Source organism: Balaenoptera physalus (assembly GCF_965194825.1).
Source record: "Balaenoptera physalus genome assembly, chromosome: 8".
Classification (NCBI taxonomy): domain Eukaryota; kingdom Metazoa; phylum Chordata; class Mammalia; order Artiodactyla; family Balaenopteridae; genus Balaenoptera; species Balaenoptera physalus.
The window spans coordinates 64,255,181-64,274,675 of record NC_138887.1 but is presented as its reverse complement, the minus strand read 5'-3'; the positions used below and the strand labels follow the sequence as shown (position 1 = coordinate 64,274,675).

The 19,495-nt window shown below is 42.5% G+C and overlaps 1 protein-coding gene across 1 annotated transcript in view; it reads right to left on the bottom strand.

The window, feature by feature from the left end:
* Nucleotides 1-19,495, bottom strand: part of SLC25A13 (solute carrier family 25 member 13) — a 205,006-nt gene that overhangs the window by 46,277 nt on the left and 139,234 nt on the right. The window contains 2 exon segments of the mRNA XM_082471842.1: nt 7,382-7,462; nt 9,145-9,197. Of these exon segments, the coding sequence (XP_082327968.1) occupies nt 7,382-7,462; nt 9,145-9,197 (134 nt within the window).

Genomic DNA, 19,495 nt, shown 5'->3' with positions numbered 1-19,495 from the left:
TTCAGGGCAGTGAGAAAACTCTGCATGATATTATCATGATGGATATATGTCATACATTTGTCCAAGCCTGTAGAATGCATGACACCATGAATGGACCCTAAGGTAAACTATGGACTTTGAATGACTAACGTGCCAATGTAGATTCATCAACTGTAACAAATGTACCACTCTGGTGGGGATGCTGGTAATGGGGAGTCTATGCATGTGGGGGGTGGGCAGGGAGTATACGGGAAATCTCTGTATCTTTCTCTCAAAATTGTGAATCTAAACCTGCTCTTAAAAAAGTAAAGTCTTAAAAAAATATGCAGAGAGATGCAAAGTCCCTGTGAGAGAGACCAAGGCGGCCCAGAGAAAACAGAGAAAGTTGCCAGTGCACAGAGCTGCCTCAATTCTCAAGCGCCTTCGATTTCATTTCATGTACACCCTTCAGGAAGACTTTCATTTAGTTATTGCTTTTTTTTAGTGAGTTTCTGCTCCCTTCAACCAAGAGCAATGTGGGACAGGAATGGGTTCTAGAATCAGCAACAGGTCCTTGGAGAAGACATGTGATTAACTATGAAATCTTCATAAAGTGGAGGGCAACGAGGATGTTCCCATCCTACAACACTGCTTACTGAACCCTCCAGGGGTAGTTTAAAGATTCTTGGCTACTCTTCTCATTGAGAAGTAGAGTCTAATTTCTCTCCTCTTGAATCCGGGCTGGGCTAAGTGGCTTGTCTGACCAGTAGAATGCAGAAGAAGTGCTATTGAAAGCTAGGTCATAAGAAGTTTTGCAGTTTCTGCCCAGGACTCTTAGAATGCCTGCTTTTGGGAAGCTTTCTCTTAGAATCAAGTTGCCGAGGTTTGAAAAGTTCAAGGTACATAATAGAGGAACGTAGTAGGTGCTCTGGACCACAGCCCCAGCTGCTCCCAGGCAACAGTGAGCATCACTGCCAGCCCAAGTGTGAGCCATCCTGGACATCTATTCCAGTGGAGCCTTCAGATGATTCCAGCCCCAGCTGCTGTCTGCCTATCACCACATGGAGATCACAAAGGAGAACTGCCCAGGTGAACCCAGTCAGCCCACAGAACCAGGAGAGATAATAATAAATTGCTGTTTGAAGCCACTAAGTTGTACGATGACTTGTTATACAACAATAGATAACTAGAACACCTCTCCTCCTCAGTGATAGAGAAACACTGAAATCATTCCCATTAGGAAGAAGAGGAGGAGTGGGGACAGTAAGGCAGGTAGGGAGCATGTGTATTGGCAGTGGGGAGGGTCACAATTTTAAATTTACTCAGTACTCGTCATGAGTTTAAATGGTAGGATTGAAGAAATGACTTTAGCGAAGAAACTCCAAGTTACATAAAACTTGGTTAAATAAATATTCCATTCCAACTATATTTATATAAAATCGTATAAATCCACACATCTATAAGACATACTCACTGTATGCCAGCCACATTACAGCATTTGAAAATAATATTCCCATTTACTATCCTTTTCTTCCAAGCAAGGCACTGGTAAGAAAAAAATGCAAAGGCATCAGTATGGGAATCATTGGGTCTATGTTCCTGTAGCACTGGGTCAGAATGAAGCATCCAAAAGCAAACATTCATCTTGCTTAGGGATACACTCAGATGTCACAAAAAGTATAAAAAACAGGCATGGGAATGAAAAACACCAATTTCAGGATAGTTTTATCTCTTGGGAGATGAGGGAGGAAAAATCTATTGGGACAGGTAAATACAAGAGGGCCTCTGGCTGCATTTGTCAAGTTTGACATCTTAAGCTAAGTGGCAGGCACATGGGTGTCTGTGTCTTTTTCTTTTTCAAAAATCATAAAAATTAACTGCAATTGAACGTAATGCAAAAAAAAAAGATGAGTTATAAAAACGTTCCTTAAAAATGGTATCTGATACATGGCTGTACAAACAAGCAAAAAATACCATGTATATGAGAATCACCACAATAATGGGAACATAGGCCACAATATTAGGGTCACACTTACTTGCAGGGGAGAGCAATTAAGATTGCTCTTCATGCCATGTTTTTCCATGGTGATATTCTCACCAATCCCTTTCAGAACCAGTGATGTGAGCATGTCAATTATTTTTCCCACTTAAAATGAATATAAGCTCCCATAAGCATTAGATATATTTACACATATACCCACACCCAAATGCACATGTATGTATCTCGATGGAAAAACTACCAATGGCATTTTTCACAGAACTAGAACAAAAAATCTTAAAATTTGTATGGTGACACAAAGGACCCCGAATAGCCACATTAATCTTGAGAAAGAAAAACAGAGCTGGAGGAATCAGGCTACCAGGCTTCAGATTAAACTACAAAGCTACAGTCATCAAAACAGTATGGTACTGGCACAAAAACAGAAATATAGACCAATGGAACAGGAGAGAAAACTCAGAAATAAACTCACACACCTATGATCAATTAATCTATGACAAAGGCGGCAAGACTGTACAATGGAGAAAAGACAGTCTCTTCAATAAATGGTGCTGGGAAAACTGGACAGCTACATGTAAAAACATGAAATTAGAACATTCTTTAACACCATACACAAAAAATAAACTCAATATGGATTAAAGACCTAAATTTAAGACCAGATACTATAAAACTCTTAGAAGAAAACACAGGCAGAACACTGACATAAATTACAGCAGTATCTTTTACGATACGCCTCCTAGAGTAATGGAAATAAAAACAAAAATAAACAAATGGGACCTAATTAAACTCAAAAGCTTTTGCACAGCAAAGGAAACCATAAACAAAACGAAAAGACAATCCACAGAATGGGTGAAAATATCTGCAAACAATGCAACTGACTAGGGATTAATCTCCAAAATTTACAAACAGCTCATGAGGCTCAATATCAAAAAAACAAACAACTCAATCAAAAAATGGGCAGAAGATCTAAATAGACATTTCTCCAGAGAAGACATACAGATGGCCAAGAGGCACATAAAAAGATGTTCAACACTGCTAATTAGTAGAGAAATGCAAATCAAAACTACAATGAAATATCACCTCACACTAGTCAGAATGGCCATCATCACAAAACCTACAGACAATAAATGCCAGAGAGAGTGTGGAGAAGAGGGAACCTTCCTACACTGTTGGTTGGAGTGTAAATTGGTACAGCCACTATGGAGAACAGTATGGAGGTTCCTTAAAAAACTAATAATAGAGCTACCATATGATCTAGCAATCCCACTCCTGGGCATATATCCGGAGAAAAACATGGTTCGAAAGGATACATGTACCACAATGTTCACTGCAGCGCTGTTTACAATAGCCAAGACATGGAAGCAACCTAAATGTCCATCAACAGACAAATGGCTAAAGAAGATGTGCTACATATATACAATGGAATATTACTCAGTCATTAAAAAGAATGAAATAATACCATTTGCAGCAACATGGATGGACCTAGAGATAATCACACTAAGTGAAGTAAGTCAGACAGAGAAAGATAAATATCATAGGATATCACTTATGTGTGGAATCTAAAAAAAAAAAAAAAGATACAAACGAACTTATTCACAAAACAGAAACAGACTCACAGACTTAGAGAAGGAACTTATGTTTACCAGGGGGGGGAGGAACAGATTGGGAATTGGGGATTGACATGTACACACTACTATATTTAAAATAGGTAACCAACAAGGACCTACTGTATAGCACAGGAAACTGTGCTTGATACTCTATAATAACCTAAAGGGGAAAAGAATCTGAAAAAGAATAGATACATGTATATGTATAACTGAATCACTTTGCTGTATACCCGAAACTAACACAACATTGTTGATCAACTATACTCCAACATAAAATAAACATAAAAAAGAAAGAAAAATACAGTGGATCCATTATCAAAGGACTATTGTTCAGGAAGCATGTTCACTTGTGTTTCCAAAAATTATTACAGAATACTATTAATTTTTATTGGTACACAAATAACTTTTACTAAATACAAGCTTTATAAGACAGAGGTTTATCCCTTTCTGACCTATTTTTCCACCCAGTAAATATCATTTCTTTTCTTTTCATTTCAATGTAGATTTTCATGCCAAATAAATTAATCATATTTATATCTTCCCTGAAACCAGTCATGGCACCATTTGTATTTCCTTATCTGACAACCTTAAGATCAAAGGATCAAAAACTAAAGATCCCAGTGCCCCCAGGAGTTCAACCCTCTATTCCACTAGAGGCAAAGAAGACTTACTTTGTAGAATTTAAGGACTGCAACCTACAGACCACATGGTATTACATATGTTATTTTTTCTTAAAGTAGCAGCAACACTGCAATCACAACAACATACTCAGAGGTAACATGTCAGGTTTAAAGTCACTGGGAACCTAACTGGAGATGGGTAGTGATGACAGGCCCTCTGTCCTCTGCCCCATTTACTGGGAGCCTCCACCGTTGCTGACAGTGACCACCCTAAGTCACATCTCCCTCCAGGGCTGAGCTCCTGACCCAGGAAAGGAAAGAAAGGATGGAAAAAACAGAAGGTATATATGTATCTTGTGCAGGGACACCTGAGGCTCCAGATCTTTGTCAAAGACCTAAACTCCTACAACTTGTCAAAACTGTTGTCAAACAAGTTGCCGAAACTCCTACAACTCCTGGTCTAATTCAGAAAGTAGAAAACCAACTTATGCAGAAAACACAAACCACAAGACACCTTTCAGAATTAGAGTTTATAAACCCCAGTCTTGGCACCTAGTGTAGCCTTGGGCTGTGCTGAATATATCACTACCGTTAAGTGTCAATCTACAAAAATGCTCAGAAATCTGGTCAAATTTTTAATAGTGCTCTAAACTAGTGCAAAAAGTGAGTTTAATGCTAGATTCATCCTTTTACATATACCAATGAAACAGAAGAGTATTTTTTAATCTCTTCAGTCACAGATTTCATTATATCAAAAATTAATGAATGAGATCAATTTTATTCTTTTTCCTCCAACATTTTCCTTCAAATTTACTATCATTCTTGTTGTTTTTCTAAAAAAAAAAATATATATATATATATATATAATAAAACAGGCCTTAGTTTAGCTAGGAGACGATTTAGCTAGGACCTCCTTGCATCTTTTCCCTGTTTTTGTAGAAAACAGATTATAAAATAAACAAAAAAGCCATCTTCAAAGAAATCAGCAGTTGAGGTTATAAGTGCAAAAGCCAGCCATATTCCTAATCCTCGGTGATAATAAAGTAAGGTGAGCTCCCCGGGGACTTAAAAGGTAATGCCTGGCAATGCTTGGGTGAATTAAGGGGAACTGCCCATGCAACACTACCTTTTAACCCCTCTGTAGTCCTAACTGGGCAATGAGGCAGAGGCACTCACAAGGGCTCTCTAAGGAGGTGTGTGACTGGCTCTGAACGGCAGGGACAACTCCGCCAGAGCCTGCAGAGAAAGATGCTGCTACTGCTTTAAAAACACGTGCCGAAATGGAACCAGCCATCCCACTACTCAGAGATCTAAAGGACCTGGGTTGTTTGCCACCAACAGGATTGCTTACCTGAAAAATAAACTCTTACTTCTCAAAGCAATGACTCGGGGGGAGGGAGGAGGAGGGGGGAGTCAAAACAGAAGACTTGAAACACTGAGGACCACTGTCTCCCCACCTTTGAGATGAAGGATGGCAAACCTCATGTCACAGATATTTTAAGTAGCTGTAAAGCCCCAGTGGCTCCAGTTTTAAGCCTGTGTTTAGATCAGGTTTGAAAAGGGCTGCACCACTTTGCAAGAACTAGGCACCGCGTCTGATGCCAATCGGTGCTTTGTGTTTGAAATGGGCGACCACGTACGAGAAAACAAGACCACCTACAGCAGACGATACGTGCCACGACCAATCTCCTTGGCACCCAGGCCTGTGTGCGGGCAAAATGCCTTCATTAGAAAGAAAATAAGCCTCAAGATTATTGCCAAAATCTTGAGTAGTATCACACAGTTTTCCATTTTAAATTCTTACAGAGATATGTAATCATGTCTTTTCAGCAAGTTTAAAACCTGACTTCTAAAAAAAACAAACAAACCCACCTGACCTACTGAAATGCCCTGCTCTCTCGGGACCCTTGTAATAGCCTCAAGGATGGACTAGGTATAGCCCATGGTTACGCCTATTGAAAATTAGAAAATCTAGTTATTCAAATGGAAACTACAGTTGTTTTAAAGGACGAGTACTTACCGGCAAGAGCCATTTCTGCAACTCCTAATATTCTTTTTGATTATTATTGTGTGCCCTTTTTATTTAGGACATTAAAGGCTCCCTTTTTCCATCCTGAATGCTCCTAAAGTTACAGGACAAGAGGATCTTACCTGGCCGTCTCTGACAGGTCAGTGATCAAACAGAAAGAGTCAGGCTGTAGCCAAATTCCATCCATCTCCTAAGAATTACCAGGAGCTAGGACTCTGTAGCTCCTGCTACATTCAGGGAACCCCATTCACTGTTAGGACAATAAGCCCTCTCCAGACAAAGGTTTAATATTCTCGGGTGTTTTCCCAACTTCTAAACTCAATGACTTTTCAAGAAAAGATCATTTTATGAACACCATTTCCTGCACAGAACAAGCGAATTAAAAAAAAAAAAAAAAAAAGTGACCTTATCTTTTGTACAAGAAACACAGGTGTAGATGGAAAATATACCAATATTTATTGCCCTAGTGATCAAAGACCGTTTATTTAACCAACCTTATCTTTAAATAGCACCAGTCTTTGTATAAGAGTTTTACTTACTTAAGGTATTTACATTCACATGAACAAACCTGTACATGAAATAAAACAAGACATGATGTTTTGCTGAGCTCAAGAACAAGATGCAGGTTGTTCATGCATATAAAGAAATACTCGTTCCAAGCATTTTTGACAATGCAGAGCGCACTGAGCCAGTCACCTCCCACATCCTTCCCCTGGAAGCACTGGGAAACTTGAAGATTTGCTGGCATTTGTGAAGTAAAGCAAAGCAGAGAGCTATGGCTGCTGACTTCAAACTACAAATTTCAGTGCCTGACCCAGCAGAGGGTGCCATGAGGAAAGAATGTACGAAAAATAAACTCTAGAAAAGGTTAGCAAAGATCTGTTCAAAGGCCAAACACTTCTGCCACAAATGACTTCTCCTGCAGAACCAACTGCAAGCAATGGCGAATTTAACAGGCATGACTTAACAGGCAGTAAGACCAGAGACGTTTACCCTTCCACCTCAGGAGTGGTCCGCCTGTCTAGGAAAAGCCGAGGTCCCCTAGTAGACTCTGCCCTTGAACGGGACCTGTGGTGAACAGAAGCCTTAGTCCACACTTGTGTAGCACGGTCGTGGTATGTACGTGAAACAAGTCTTTTCAATGTAGAGATCCGCAAAAGGTACTTACACAGCCTCCAGCAAGAATTTCTGCTGCGAGTGGGACTAAGCCATCTCTGCGTGTAAATTTATCCCTCACAAAATCATTCACCTTGAAAAAAAATATTTATAGAAGATGATGAAAAATATAGAGAAAGCCATTAAACACATATAAATATACAACTGTAAATAAATGTTATTTTTCTCTGTCACTGTACTGGAGTAATCATAAACTGAATAAATGAAGTATCTTAAGAGTTTGCTCTTAATAGCATATACATAGTTTTTGAAAGGTAAAATATATAAATACGTATTCCTGATGTTTCACGGAGAAAACAATTAAGAGAGGTGGCTTACAAGCTTAATTCAAATATGTCCTGCAATTACAATAGCATAAAAAGAGAGACATATTAACAATAGAGACAAAATTAAAACATACATTTTATAACTTAAAAACTGTTTTATAGGATTTGATTAAAAAATCACTTTCAAGTCTTCCAACAAGATTTAATCTAAAACAGCATCATCGAGACAAATTTGGCTGAGCAGATCTTTTAGCTTAGTAGAAATTCAGTATTTAAAAAATTTCTCAAGGATTCTCAGAGAACATCAAGAGCATTAATTAATTAAGTATAACATTCTCAAAATGGTATGTACGACAAGCAATTTTAAGGATCAGTCAGAAGATTAGCTGTCCCAAGTTCACAAAATAAGACGGTAAAAGAAGAATTTCAGCACCAATGCTACACAGTCCAATCCAAAAGTGAAGTTTAACTTTCTGGGGCTTTATGACCTTGGTGATGAAAATGCAATTATCTATCCATTGCACAAATACATACTGAATACTTACCACCTGTCAGACAGGAGTCAGGCACTGGAGAACCAATCTGATGGAGGATCAACTTAAACTAGAACTCAGACCCCTCAACATGTCACTTTGGCAAATGTGTACAGAATACACCCCGAACATGAATTCTGTAAATAGCATGTGTACTTGAACAATATGCTTTGGAGTCAGAAAAATCTGGTTTTGAATTCTAGTCTTCCTACTAATGACCTGTGCAAACACAGGTAAATACTTAATCCCCGTGGGCCTCACTTTCCTGACTTGTAAACTGTGGGTCACACCTTGCTTGAGATTAAAACAGTAACAGATAATACACGGAAAGCACCTAAGATGGTAGGTACTGAAGGAAATTTAGCTGCTGTTGCTGCCACTACTATAATGATGCTGACAATGATGATGGTGGTGGCAACCACCAAAAATCTTGTTCAAGTATATTATCACATTCTCAGATGTTCGCTGTTAAATGGGGAATAATAAAAAGCTATGTGTGGTGAGCACCTCTATGTTCAAATCCGTTAGCGCCTCTGAGGAAACACAGACCTGCTGTTTCACATAAGAATCTCTGCTAGGGCTTCCCTGGTGGCGCAGTGGTTGAGAATCTGCCTGCCAATGCAGGGGACACGGGTTCGAGCCCTGGTCTGGGAAGGTCCCACATGCCGCGGAGCAGCTGGGCCTGTGAGCCACAATTACTGAGCCTGCGCGTCTGGAGCCTGTGCTCCACAACAAGAGAGGCCGCGATAATGAGAGGCCCGCGTACCGCGATGAAGAGTGGCCCCCGCTTGCCACAACTAGAGAAACCCCTCGCACAGAAACGAAGACCTAACACAGCCATAAGTAAATAAATAAACAAATACTTTAAAAACGAGGAAAAAAAAAAAAGAATCTCTGCTAGATTCCTGAGTATGTGCAAACTCCCTTCATCTGAAGCATCAAATCAAAAGACTTACTGTAAGTTTTATGGCCTTCTCTGGGGCGACTCCCAATAACTGTGGCAACAGGCCTGAAAAACAACAAAAGTAGAAGCATATTAAATAAATTAACATTAACTAAACACATCAACAGCTCTAAAGAGGGGGATCACAATGTAAAAACTGGGGCAATCTTCGCTGCCATTTTCTGCTCTTACCTTGAATGAGAGTACTTGAAATGGAATGTTTAGGTACTAATGTCTAAGAGCCACATCAGGCCTGAGTAAATTCCCCCCCACATTCTGGATCGTTTGCACACTGGGCAAATCAACAGTATTAGTGATACAGGAAATCTCATTATTCCACAGATTTGCTTTTTTCCCTCCCGCCTCTTAAATCAGTGGACTTTAGTGAAAATATTCTTTTTCTCTAACACCTTTCTCAGCTCCTCACCCCCCCACTGCCCACGGTTCAGCCATTCATACATTTAGCAACTATGACTCTGTGACAAGCTCAAGACAAACGAGGCTCCCTCTGACTGGTCTCAGATGGAAGGAGGGGAGAGGCCTTGTTGAAAAAGTTGGGGAAACGTGCATTGCATTTCGGGAACGGGAACAGACGGGGCAAAGACAGCAGAGTGGGAACAAGCCTGGTGTGCTCAAAATTGAGGGAGAATGTCAGTACATCGCCTCACAGGAGGCAGGCACAGGGAAAGGCACAGGTGGGGCCTGATGCCACGCTGCAGACCAGGACCCCGAAGCCCGATATACTCCAAGTTAGGTAAGAAGCGTTTCCATTAGGAGGAGAGTGATGTGTCACTTCATATTTTCAAAAGACCACTCTGGATGTGGTGCAGAAAACAGGGCATAGTGATGGGGTGTGTTTGTGTGTGTGTGTGGTGTGTGCATGGTGTCTGCGTGTGGGGTGTGGGGTGTGTGTGTGTGTGTGGTGTGTACGTGTGGGGTGTGGGGGTGTGTGTGGGGTGTGTGTGTGGGGTGTGGGGTGTGTCTGTGTGTGTGTGGGTGTGTGTGTGCGTGTGGGGTGTGTGTGGGGGTGTGTGTGTGTGTGTGTGTGTAATTGGCTCCGACTGCTAGAGCTCAGTTTTTAGCACTAACACCTGGTACACATGAAGATGGCAGAGCTCAGTTTTGGACACGATAGGTGGAGTGGAAATTAAGAATCAGGGCACAAGGAGGAGGTGTGGTCTTTGACAGGAAAGGGCCACTTCTAGGAAAGGCAGTTATGACAGTAGTGGACCTACATATTTGAACTAAAAAAAAAAAAGTTACCTTTTTCATCTGTTCTTTCTAAGAAAATCGAATCAAAGACAGATGCCTTTCCTTGGAAACACTCAGTAAGCTAACCCCAAGGATCAGAATATATTGTTGCCGTGTCACGCTGCTGTCCTTGGGAGGGTCTTCATGGTGTTATCCGTCACCAGTAAGTACACTTTCCTAATTCTCTATATTATAAGGTCCACCCTCAGCCTCTTCGGAGAGACCAGCCCTGCCCACGTCATCTTCTTAAAGAAACAGCCTACAGCCAAAAGTCACTAGCTCGAGGAATGTGTGCATCCAGCTTGCAGATGTGTTTTGCTGAGTAGCACAGGTCTTAAACATAATTTGAGATTATATAGATAGATAGATAGATGGCTGAATGGATGACTAGATTGATCAACTGATTGATTAATGGGTCTGACAGCTCTGGGCCTCCTTCTGACATCACAGCAATCTATCTCCAGCTGGGCGAGGCTCTGCCCTTTAGACAGGACCCAAGTATCAATTCAGCAAGGTCCCCGCCACGCCCTAATGCCAGCATGGCAATAAGGACAAGTGCCAATTATCGTTCATCATTTCTTGCTCTGTTGATATCCTCACAATAGAGAAATATCTCTCTGGGCTTATGGCTTTACAAAAAGGGAGAAACTAAATAGACCAAGACAGCTTCATGTTTTAGGCAGAAGTGGAGAAAGCTCATTTCATTGTAAAACTAAATGAGAAGGATGCTGATGCTAATCAGAATTTCCTCTAAAAACAGCCAACATACTGTTCATTATGTGTCAGGCACCATGTTAAGCACTTTACTAACTCATTTAATCCTTAAAACCACCCTGTAGAGTGGAAACTGAGGCATATAGAGATTAAGTCATTTGTTCTCAGTTACCAGATGATAAGTAGTGAGAGTGGGATTCAAATATAAGCCATCCTCCTCTAGAGTCTCTGCCTTTAGACAACACCCAACTCTGTCCTCTGCCTGACAGGCAGATGTGTGCTTGCCTTTCACATCCAGCCTCATTTGTTCACTGATATAACGAAGCTGCCTGGATCCTATAAACAGTTGGGTTTGCAACGTCTTCTCTAGGCGGCCATATTTTGAGCCTGTTTCATCCCCAAGGGCAAGACACCTAAAAGATGTACAGCCAATGAGTTCAGCAACCTGGGCCCTGTGACCTGGCACCAAGAGTAGAGCTACTCAGTCAGGATCCTTCTCCCAGCAGCGTGACAGAGTTCTCAAAGGCAATGAGCCAGTCAGCACAAAGGCACAAACTGAGAAGGTGCCAGATGGGGCGGGGAAAGTGGCCAGTTGAAGACACGTGTGTGATAATGCCACAAGGAAGTAGCAACTATGATACGAAAAGGAAGAAGACCGGCAGGAGAAAATGCGTAGCGAACAGAATGGAGACACCCGAGAGGGAGAAAACACACAGCCCGTGAAAGGTGCACAGGCGGGAGGGACGGCCTTGACCATCTTCCGGTCCCACTGAGGCCAGATTCCAGTGAAACTCCTGCCCTGGGATCCCTATGAGATCTCGGATTTCCTTCTCTCTCATGTGAACTCTTACCAAAAGTTCCCCTATGCTTCTGCTAGCTTGAGTACGGGCTATACTCTTTTTAATCTAAATGAACCGAAACAGCACAGAAAATGTGAATATGGAACCATCTGGGCAAAGCAAACGCCTCTTATTCAAAGTAAGAATTCTCTCCTCCTAAACTGTGCACACTGATTAATCCTTTACTTATACCATGAGATAACATCTCATGAGGAGAAAGGCTTTATTACTACTTTATGAAAGTACAACATTAATTTCTACCAGTAAAATTCAGGGATAAGCTGGTTAAACTACATCTTAACCTTTACAATTTCCATTCGACTCTCTGCATTCAGGTCAAGTACCAAAATGTTTAGTTAAATATTTACTTGCTAGATGTATTATTCTCATCATTAAATTGTAGACCAAGCCACGGATGGGCTGATAGCACTGTGATTTAAATGATGATCTCTTGTCTCTTTAACTACCCTGTGACGGTCTTTTTAAATGACAACTAAAAAACAGCCCACAGAGCCAAATGACTACAGCGTTAGATACAACCACTTCAGCCAGCCTTTTAAGCTATCGAGATTTGTATTTCTCACTATAAATTTAGTAATGCACTGTGAACAGCAGAGAGCAAAACAAAACAATAGAGAAAACCCTGCTTTTAAGACTATATATAGGGCAGCAAATATTTGTTTGTTCAGCAAACATTTACCAAATGCTTTCTGTGCCTGGTACTGCAAGAAACTGGGATGAACATAGTAAGATCTGTGGCATCCCCTGGAGCCAGTGTCAGTTTAGAAGAAAAGGGAGCCCTAGGTGTCTCTGTGTGCCAGAAAGGAGACACACCACCTAAAAACAGAGTGCTGAGTATCACAGCCCTGGGGCACCAAAGTACTATGGGAACACAGTGGAGAGAACCAGTTATTCCGCCTGCAGGAGGGAGAAAAGCATCAAAGAAGAGGAGATACTTAACTTGATTCTTTAAGGATAAGCAGAGGTTCACTGGAGAAGAGAGACATGAGTAGAACAGAGGGCAAGGTGATCCAGGCAGAGAGGACAGAGCGTAAAAAGGCACCAAAATCTCTCAAGACCATGGCACAGCCAGGGTGAGGGCGAGATCACTGGAGGCTGTGGTGAGATCACAGACATTGTAATAAACAATGGTAGTAGCGATAAGGACAACAGCCAGTACATGCCAGGCACTTCTCTATGCGCTTTATGTGAATCAACACATTTAATCTACACCACAAGTAGTCAATAACAATAACTCAGCACATGTTATTTTTATCCCATCAACAGATGAGGAACTGAGGCAGACTTCTCGGAGCCCGCCCAAGGTGGCTCAGCTGTTAGGTGGGGCAGTGGGGTTCAACCCTAGGTGGTCTGGCTCTAAGGGGGTGTTCCTAGCCGGTACACTGCGCTGCTTCTCCCCAGGCCACACTAAGGGGGTTGGAAGAAATTCTGGAGACACATGGGGTGGCTTTTAAAGAGTCAAGTTCAAAAAGTAAAAAGTTCTGGAGGCAGCTGAAGGACAGATGGTAAGGGCAGAGAACCAAGGCACGAAGAGTAATTAGGAGGTTAAAGTAATTGAATCTAAGGCCCTGAGTTCCACTGTATTAAATGAGTAACTTCAACCCAGTAAGAACAAAACCAAAGTACAAATCCATTCCTAAGACCTGGGCCAGATGCTGGCACTCAGTGCGGTACTGGCTAAGTACCATTCTTGTGGTGACAACCCTGGCAAACTAGGGAACAAAGGGTAGCTGTGGATGACAATCTGAGAGCCAGCAGAGATGTGGGCCTTGACACCATTAGTCGTGGGCAAATGCCCGTTGGGAGGGGAGGGGCCCTGACCTGCAGGACAAGGAAAGTCAGAGAGGTGGGAATTTCAATAAACCTCCCGGTTCCTTGACCTCAGAGGGAGGAAGGGTAGTGTGGCTCGGTAATGCCTAAAACAGCCAGTCTGGTGAAGGCACTTCAACGCCATCACACTGGAGTTTAAAGCACATGTATGTTTGACATCTGGGTAACTCAGCAGAAAAATTAGGCTTCTAATACAAGATGTTTCTGTTGGATTCTGGAAATTCATTTTAACCATTAGAAACAGAGAATGGATGTGTGTGCTGTTTCTAACTTGTCAAAACAGCAGTCTGTTTTCCAACTGCCTCAAATGAAATTTATTAGTGTGGTTAGTTTTCTAATCTTCTCATTTTAGTTCAGCTCCATCAGCACATATGGCAATGCTTCCTTGGCAAACTTCACCAGAAGGCTGCTAATGCGAGAAAAGATTTACAGGGCACAATATTAATACAGTATTTTGTCTTGAGATTTCATGGGGTTGAGATATAAATCACACTATCCCCTCTGATTCCCATCCTTCATGCAACCCAATGAGAAAGAACTGAGCTGGAGGTGTGGGAACTAAGCCCATACCACGAACCTCCACTGTAGGCTTCACACAGAACCCCCAAAAGGAAGTTCCCGAGAGCAGTGTGCTGGTCAGAGGGCCACTAAGCTGTAGTCTTGCTCAAAAAAGTTTTTAGAAATATAATTCTAGAATCTCAGAGTTAGAAGGGACTACGAAAGAAACTCATTAATAATGCTGGCCTAATTAAAGCTATTTGTTTCCAACGGCTCGGCAGCAAAATGAATGGCTTGGAGCACGGGCCATGCAGGTAGACAGACCTGGGCGGGAATCCTAGGTCTGCACCTCTTTTGTGCTGAGTGATCTTGGGGACATTATTCTTTGAACTCTAAGTTCCTCATTAGTAAACCAAGGATGCTAATTACGACTCATTCGTTTATTATGATAATGATATGAGTAAATGTATACAAACAGCCAGACACTGTTCACAACCTATATTACGTATTCAAAAAAGGCGATGAAAGTTTCTTTGTACCTATTTGTTCAAGGCATATTCTTGATTATCCTCTTGCTTACAAGAGGCAATTCATCCTGAATAACGCTCACAGCCCGGAATTAGCGCCTATGGGAGTACAGGAATTAGGGAGGTAGGTTAGGCGTACAATGCTGCTCCCCATGGCATCGTGCCCATCCTTAGGAGAGCTGTCGCCAAGCAGCGAGGGCACACGCGGTCTGACAGTGTCTAGCAGCACCACTTACTTTAGGCAAAGATAAGGAAGCAGTACAGACGTAACACCACATCTTCACCTACGTTTTTAAGCTAAAATAAAATGTTTCAGTTAAGAACTAAAACAGTTCTCAACCTCGGATGATAGGCAACTTTTTACCACGTCATTTCTCCTGAGGAGTAGAAGAGCCGGGCGATTAAGAGCGTGGAGTCTGGAGCCAGGCTGCTGGGTTTGAATTCTGACTGTTATTTAGTAGCTGTGTGATTGTGGTTAAGTTACCCAACCTCTCTGTACCTCAGTTTCCACATCTGTAAAATAGGGATAAACACAGTACCATGTGCATGGGGTAGTTTCGAAGATGAAACAATATACACAAAACCCTCAGAAGAGTGCCAAGCACATAGTAAGTACTACAGAGGTGTTCTTTTGTTGTTCTTCACCTCCATCAGCATCACTATCCTCTCCCTCTTCCATGGAGACTGGGCTCTAGAGAGGCTAAGCAGCTTCTCCCGAGTCCCTCACTATGTGGTGACCGTGCTGTGGCGCTGAGTTGAATTCGGGTCCATGATGCCTCCCAAAGCAGGGCTCTTCGGCCCCGGGATGCTCAGCTTCTCCCTGTGCACTCTAGTGGATTTATGGCTCCAACAAAGGCATTGTTTTCCAGCCCAGAATGTTCTGAAACTTTTCTCTGGGTGCCGGCTCACGCTGGGCTAGCAGGCTGCAGGGCTGGGCCCTCTCACACAGTAAGAGGAGGGCGGCTATGTGGTGGGCACCCGCATCTGCCTCCACGTCTCCCTCTCCAGGGAATACGAGGCTCTCACAGGAGAAGGCGCTGACCTGCAGAGCTGAGCTGCAGACTATAACCTGGCGGGCAAGTGGGAGTCAGGGCTCAACTGGGGAACGAGGCTCAGAGAAAGCAGCGGGTCAGGAGCCGGGCTGAGGGTCCACGAACAACTGTAACTGCCGTGCGGCAGCTGTCCCGACAGACCACACTGGACAAGACACGGAGGAGCACAGATGATGTCGGGCCACAACAAGGGAGAGACCCGTCATTAAAGCAGCATTTCTGTCTCAGGTCAGACAGAAGACAAGCTCAAGAGTGGCCAGCCCGGCCCTGAGAAAGGTAGCTTAAAGCACGTAAGACAGCGTCCAAGGCATCCAGGGCAGAGACAGGCAGTAGAGCTTGGTAGGGGATATTAATGCATAAAATACTCCTGTTGCTGTAGCTGAAACCACATCTAGCACTCTTCTATGTTATCTAGTTTCAACCCAGAGGCGACCCCTCCGATGTTAAATTCTTAGCCTCCTGACCTCGCCACGGAGGCCCCTACGCTTGTCCCCATCTTCCCAGAGAGCCCTCCTTGCTTTCAACATCAGATTAACCTTTATTCTGGAGCTATCAGCACTCTGTGTGCCCTGCCTCACAGCTTTTCTTCCTGCTCCTATTTCCATGGCCTTCTCTCTTCACTTGTTCAAGCTTTCTTCTCCCCCCCCCCCACCCCTCCCCTGTGTCTGTCTGCTTTTGACTCATACAGCCCCCAGGCATGAGGCATGCCCCTCCTCTCCCAACTACACTATCCCCTTTCCTGGCCCTCGTTACTATCCAGTTTTCCACCAGCTCTCAGGGTATCACTCCAAGCTGAGTGTACAGTGGAGCTGGGGGCATGGCAGATATGAAGATTTAAATGCTTGTTTATCTGGGTTAAATATTTTTGCTCAACATGTCAAGAACCGTCTATTATTTTAGCTATGGCTCAGGATGCCTTTGGGAGACTGATTGTTAAAGCATGACGGAATGATACTGTCATGGTCTAGAAAAACCTTGGTTCCTGTGACTCCTCCTCTATTTGGAGGATTTCTAGAAGTGAAGATCATTGGGAAGAAGAATCATACCCTCTCCTCCTTCAGTTCTTCACTCTAGTATATGGCAACTTCCAGGGTCCTGGTTATCTTCTCTTCTATCTAAATCTCCTCGCTGCTGAGATTTAATCTATTTCCCTTGTCTCAGTCTCAGCATTGGCAGTTGCTGGTAATAAATTATCATTCTTGAGGCCTAGAACTAATTCGTTCACTAATTAATCTTCTCTTCTCCAGGTTATGGCTAGCTCCATCTTTCCCAATTTTCTAAGCTCATCATTGTTCTCATCCGGCCCTCTCAAGCCTCTGATGATACTCCCACCCACTTCAGTTCCAAGTTTGTGTCACCTTAGTCTCCCCTTTTAATGCTTTGTGCTCACGGTAGATTTCTGGAGATTTGATTACCCAACTCAGGAACTGTCCAAGTCTTTTGTTCATTTTCACTTGATTTCCTATAACCAAATATCTGCTTTTTGATCTACTCACAACTTTACACCCTAAATGAAAATGTGCAGAAATTGGCCAAGAAAATAAGACTCAAACCAAACCATTCTGCACTCATTAGAAGCTCTGGTGGACATGAATGGACATCGACTCAGTGCAGTGTACGGATTCACTGTGGTTTGTGCCAAGATGCACGGCTTCTTAAGTTATGCAAAACAGACTTGTACAACCTCCAATTGCTTTATTTTGGTGATAGAATTTTTAAACTTATTTTTATCTACAAGAATTAAGCAAGAAGGAATCTCACTGTGGATCCACATAATTTGGATACTGCCTTCTATAAAACCATTAACCACCCAAGAGACCTAGCTTAAACTAGCTATCTGACAAAACTTCCTGAGATATCACCACAATATCCTCTAGATGTCACCTTGAGAACATTCCAGGATGGAAGACGACTGCTTTTGCACCACGCAGACAAGCCGAAACAGACACATTTGAAACTCTGCAAGCCTGGTCAATGGGCTGATTAAAAAAAAAAAAATTTTTTTTTTTTTTTTTTTTCCGCCAACTGCCTCAAAGACTAAGTAGTACTCCAAATTAAGTTTAACTCACAAAGTGATCTAATTTCCCTTTCTGGCAGGTTTTCTTTTCTTCCCACGAACAGAAATAAAAACTAAAACCTTCCTTTAGGAAGTATTTCTCCTGAATCCATCTTTCTCCCCATGGTCCTCCCTCCCCATAACATTTTCCAGTTTCTAAGGGTACTCATCTCATTACCTGAAGCATCAGAGAGAGGAGAGTGTAGCAAAAATTTAGAGGTAGAAATTAGTTATTCCTGGAACGTTAAGAGCATTTAATTATGGATGATTACCCAATCAATTGTTTCTCTTTGATATGCCAAGTCTACAGTTAGCCACTAACTGACTCGTTTGGTCATGTAGTTCATTCAAACCAAATGAGCTGTCAGGTAATTCATTAAGGATTTTAAACACCTGAGTGCATTAAGTCAATCTGGAGACTGGGGAGGAAATAGAGGAAGACTTTTACAAGTGACTTCAGGGAGATCTGGATTTTCTTGGGTGTTATTTCCAGTGATACAGACAGACTTAGCCTAAAGGGTCTGAATTTCAAAAATTACAGAAAAACCTAGGAAAATCAATAATTTTCTTGTAAAGAAAGTAGTCCGCATTATAGAGAAGGGTTGCAGAGTCAGTCTCATCGGATTTCTAAGGGGATCATTTCTAACAACCAAACTTACCCCCGAAGATAAGAGGCTCTGAGAGACAAAGAAGCAGGGAGCTGCACAGAAACATGGAGAGAAGACCTCACCAACTCACAACACTAAAATTCCCAGGACTCAGCATCAACTGAAGACAGTGCTAACAATCCCCATAGCTGTGTTATCAGTCACCTTTTGACGACGGGGCCGTGATGCAAGCGTGGTCCCTGCTTATGATGGGATAACTTCCAGGACCGCCCACGGATGCTGGCAACTGCCAGAGGAAGGACAGAGGAAAACAACTCGCGCCGAATGGGTTCTTCAAAAAGAGCCTTCGGGCTTCCCTGGTGGCGCAGTGGTTGAGAATCCGCCTGCCAATGCAGGGGACACGGGTTTGAGCCCTGGTCTGGGAAGATCCCACATGCCGCGGAGCAACTGGGCCTGTGAGCCACAATTACTGAGCCTGCGCGTCTGGAGCCTGTGCTCCGCAACAAGAGAGGCCGCGATAGTGAGAGGCCCGCGCACCGCGATGAAGAGTGGCCCCCGCTCGCCGCAACTGGAGAAAGCCCTCACACAGAAACGAAGACCCAACACAGCCAAAAATAAAAATAATAAATAAATAATAAATTAAAAAAAATTTTTTTAAAAAAAAGAGCCTTCGCTCTCGGACCTCCACAGGGAACTATTTCTAAATACAAAACCGCTTCCTTTAGAGTTCCGTATTCTTGTTGTAAGAAGGAAAAAAAGAGAGGGAGAGCGATGTTACATTAACCTTGTAATAAGGATGCATGCTGCAAGCACCTTCTTTCAGGGCCAACTGCCAACTTTTCCTCCAAATATAGCTTTAAAATAGGGGAGAGAACTTACTTATGCAACATTCCCAAGTTACACTCTTCGGGAAATATTAGCAACTATATATGTCTTGATGCAGAAAAATTACACGTTAAGCAAAATTC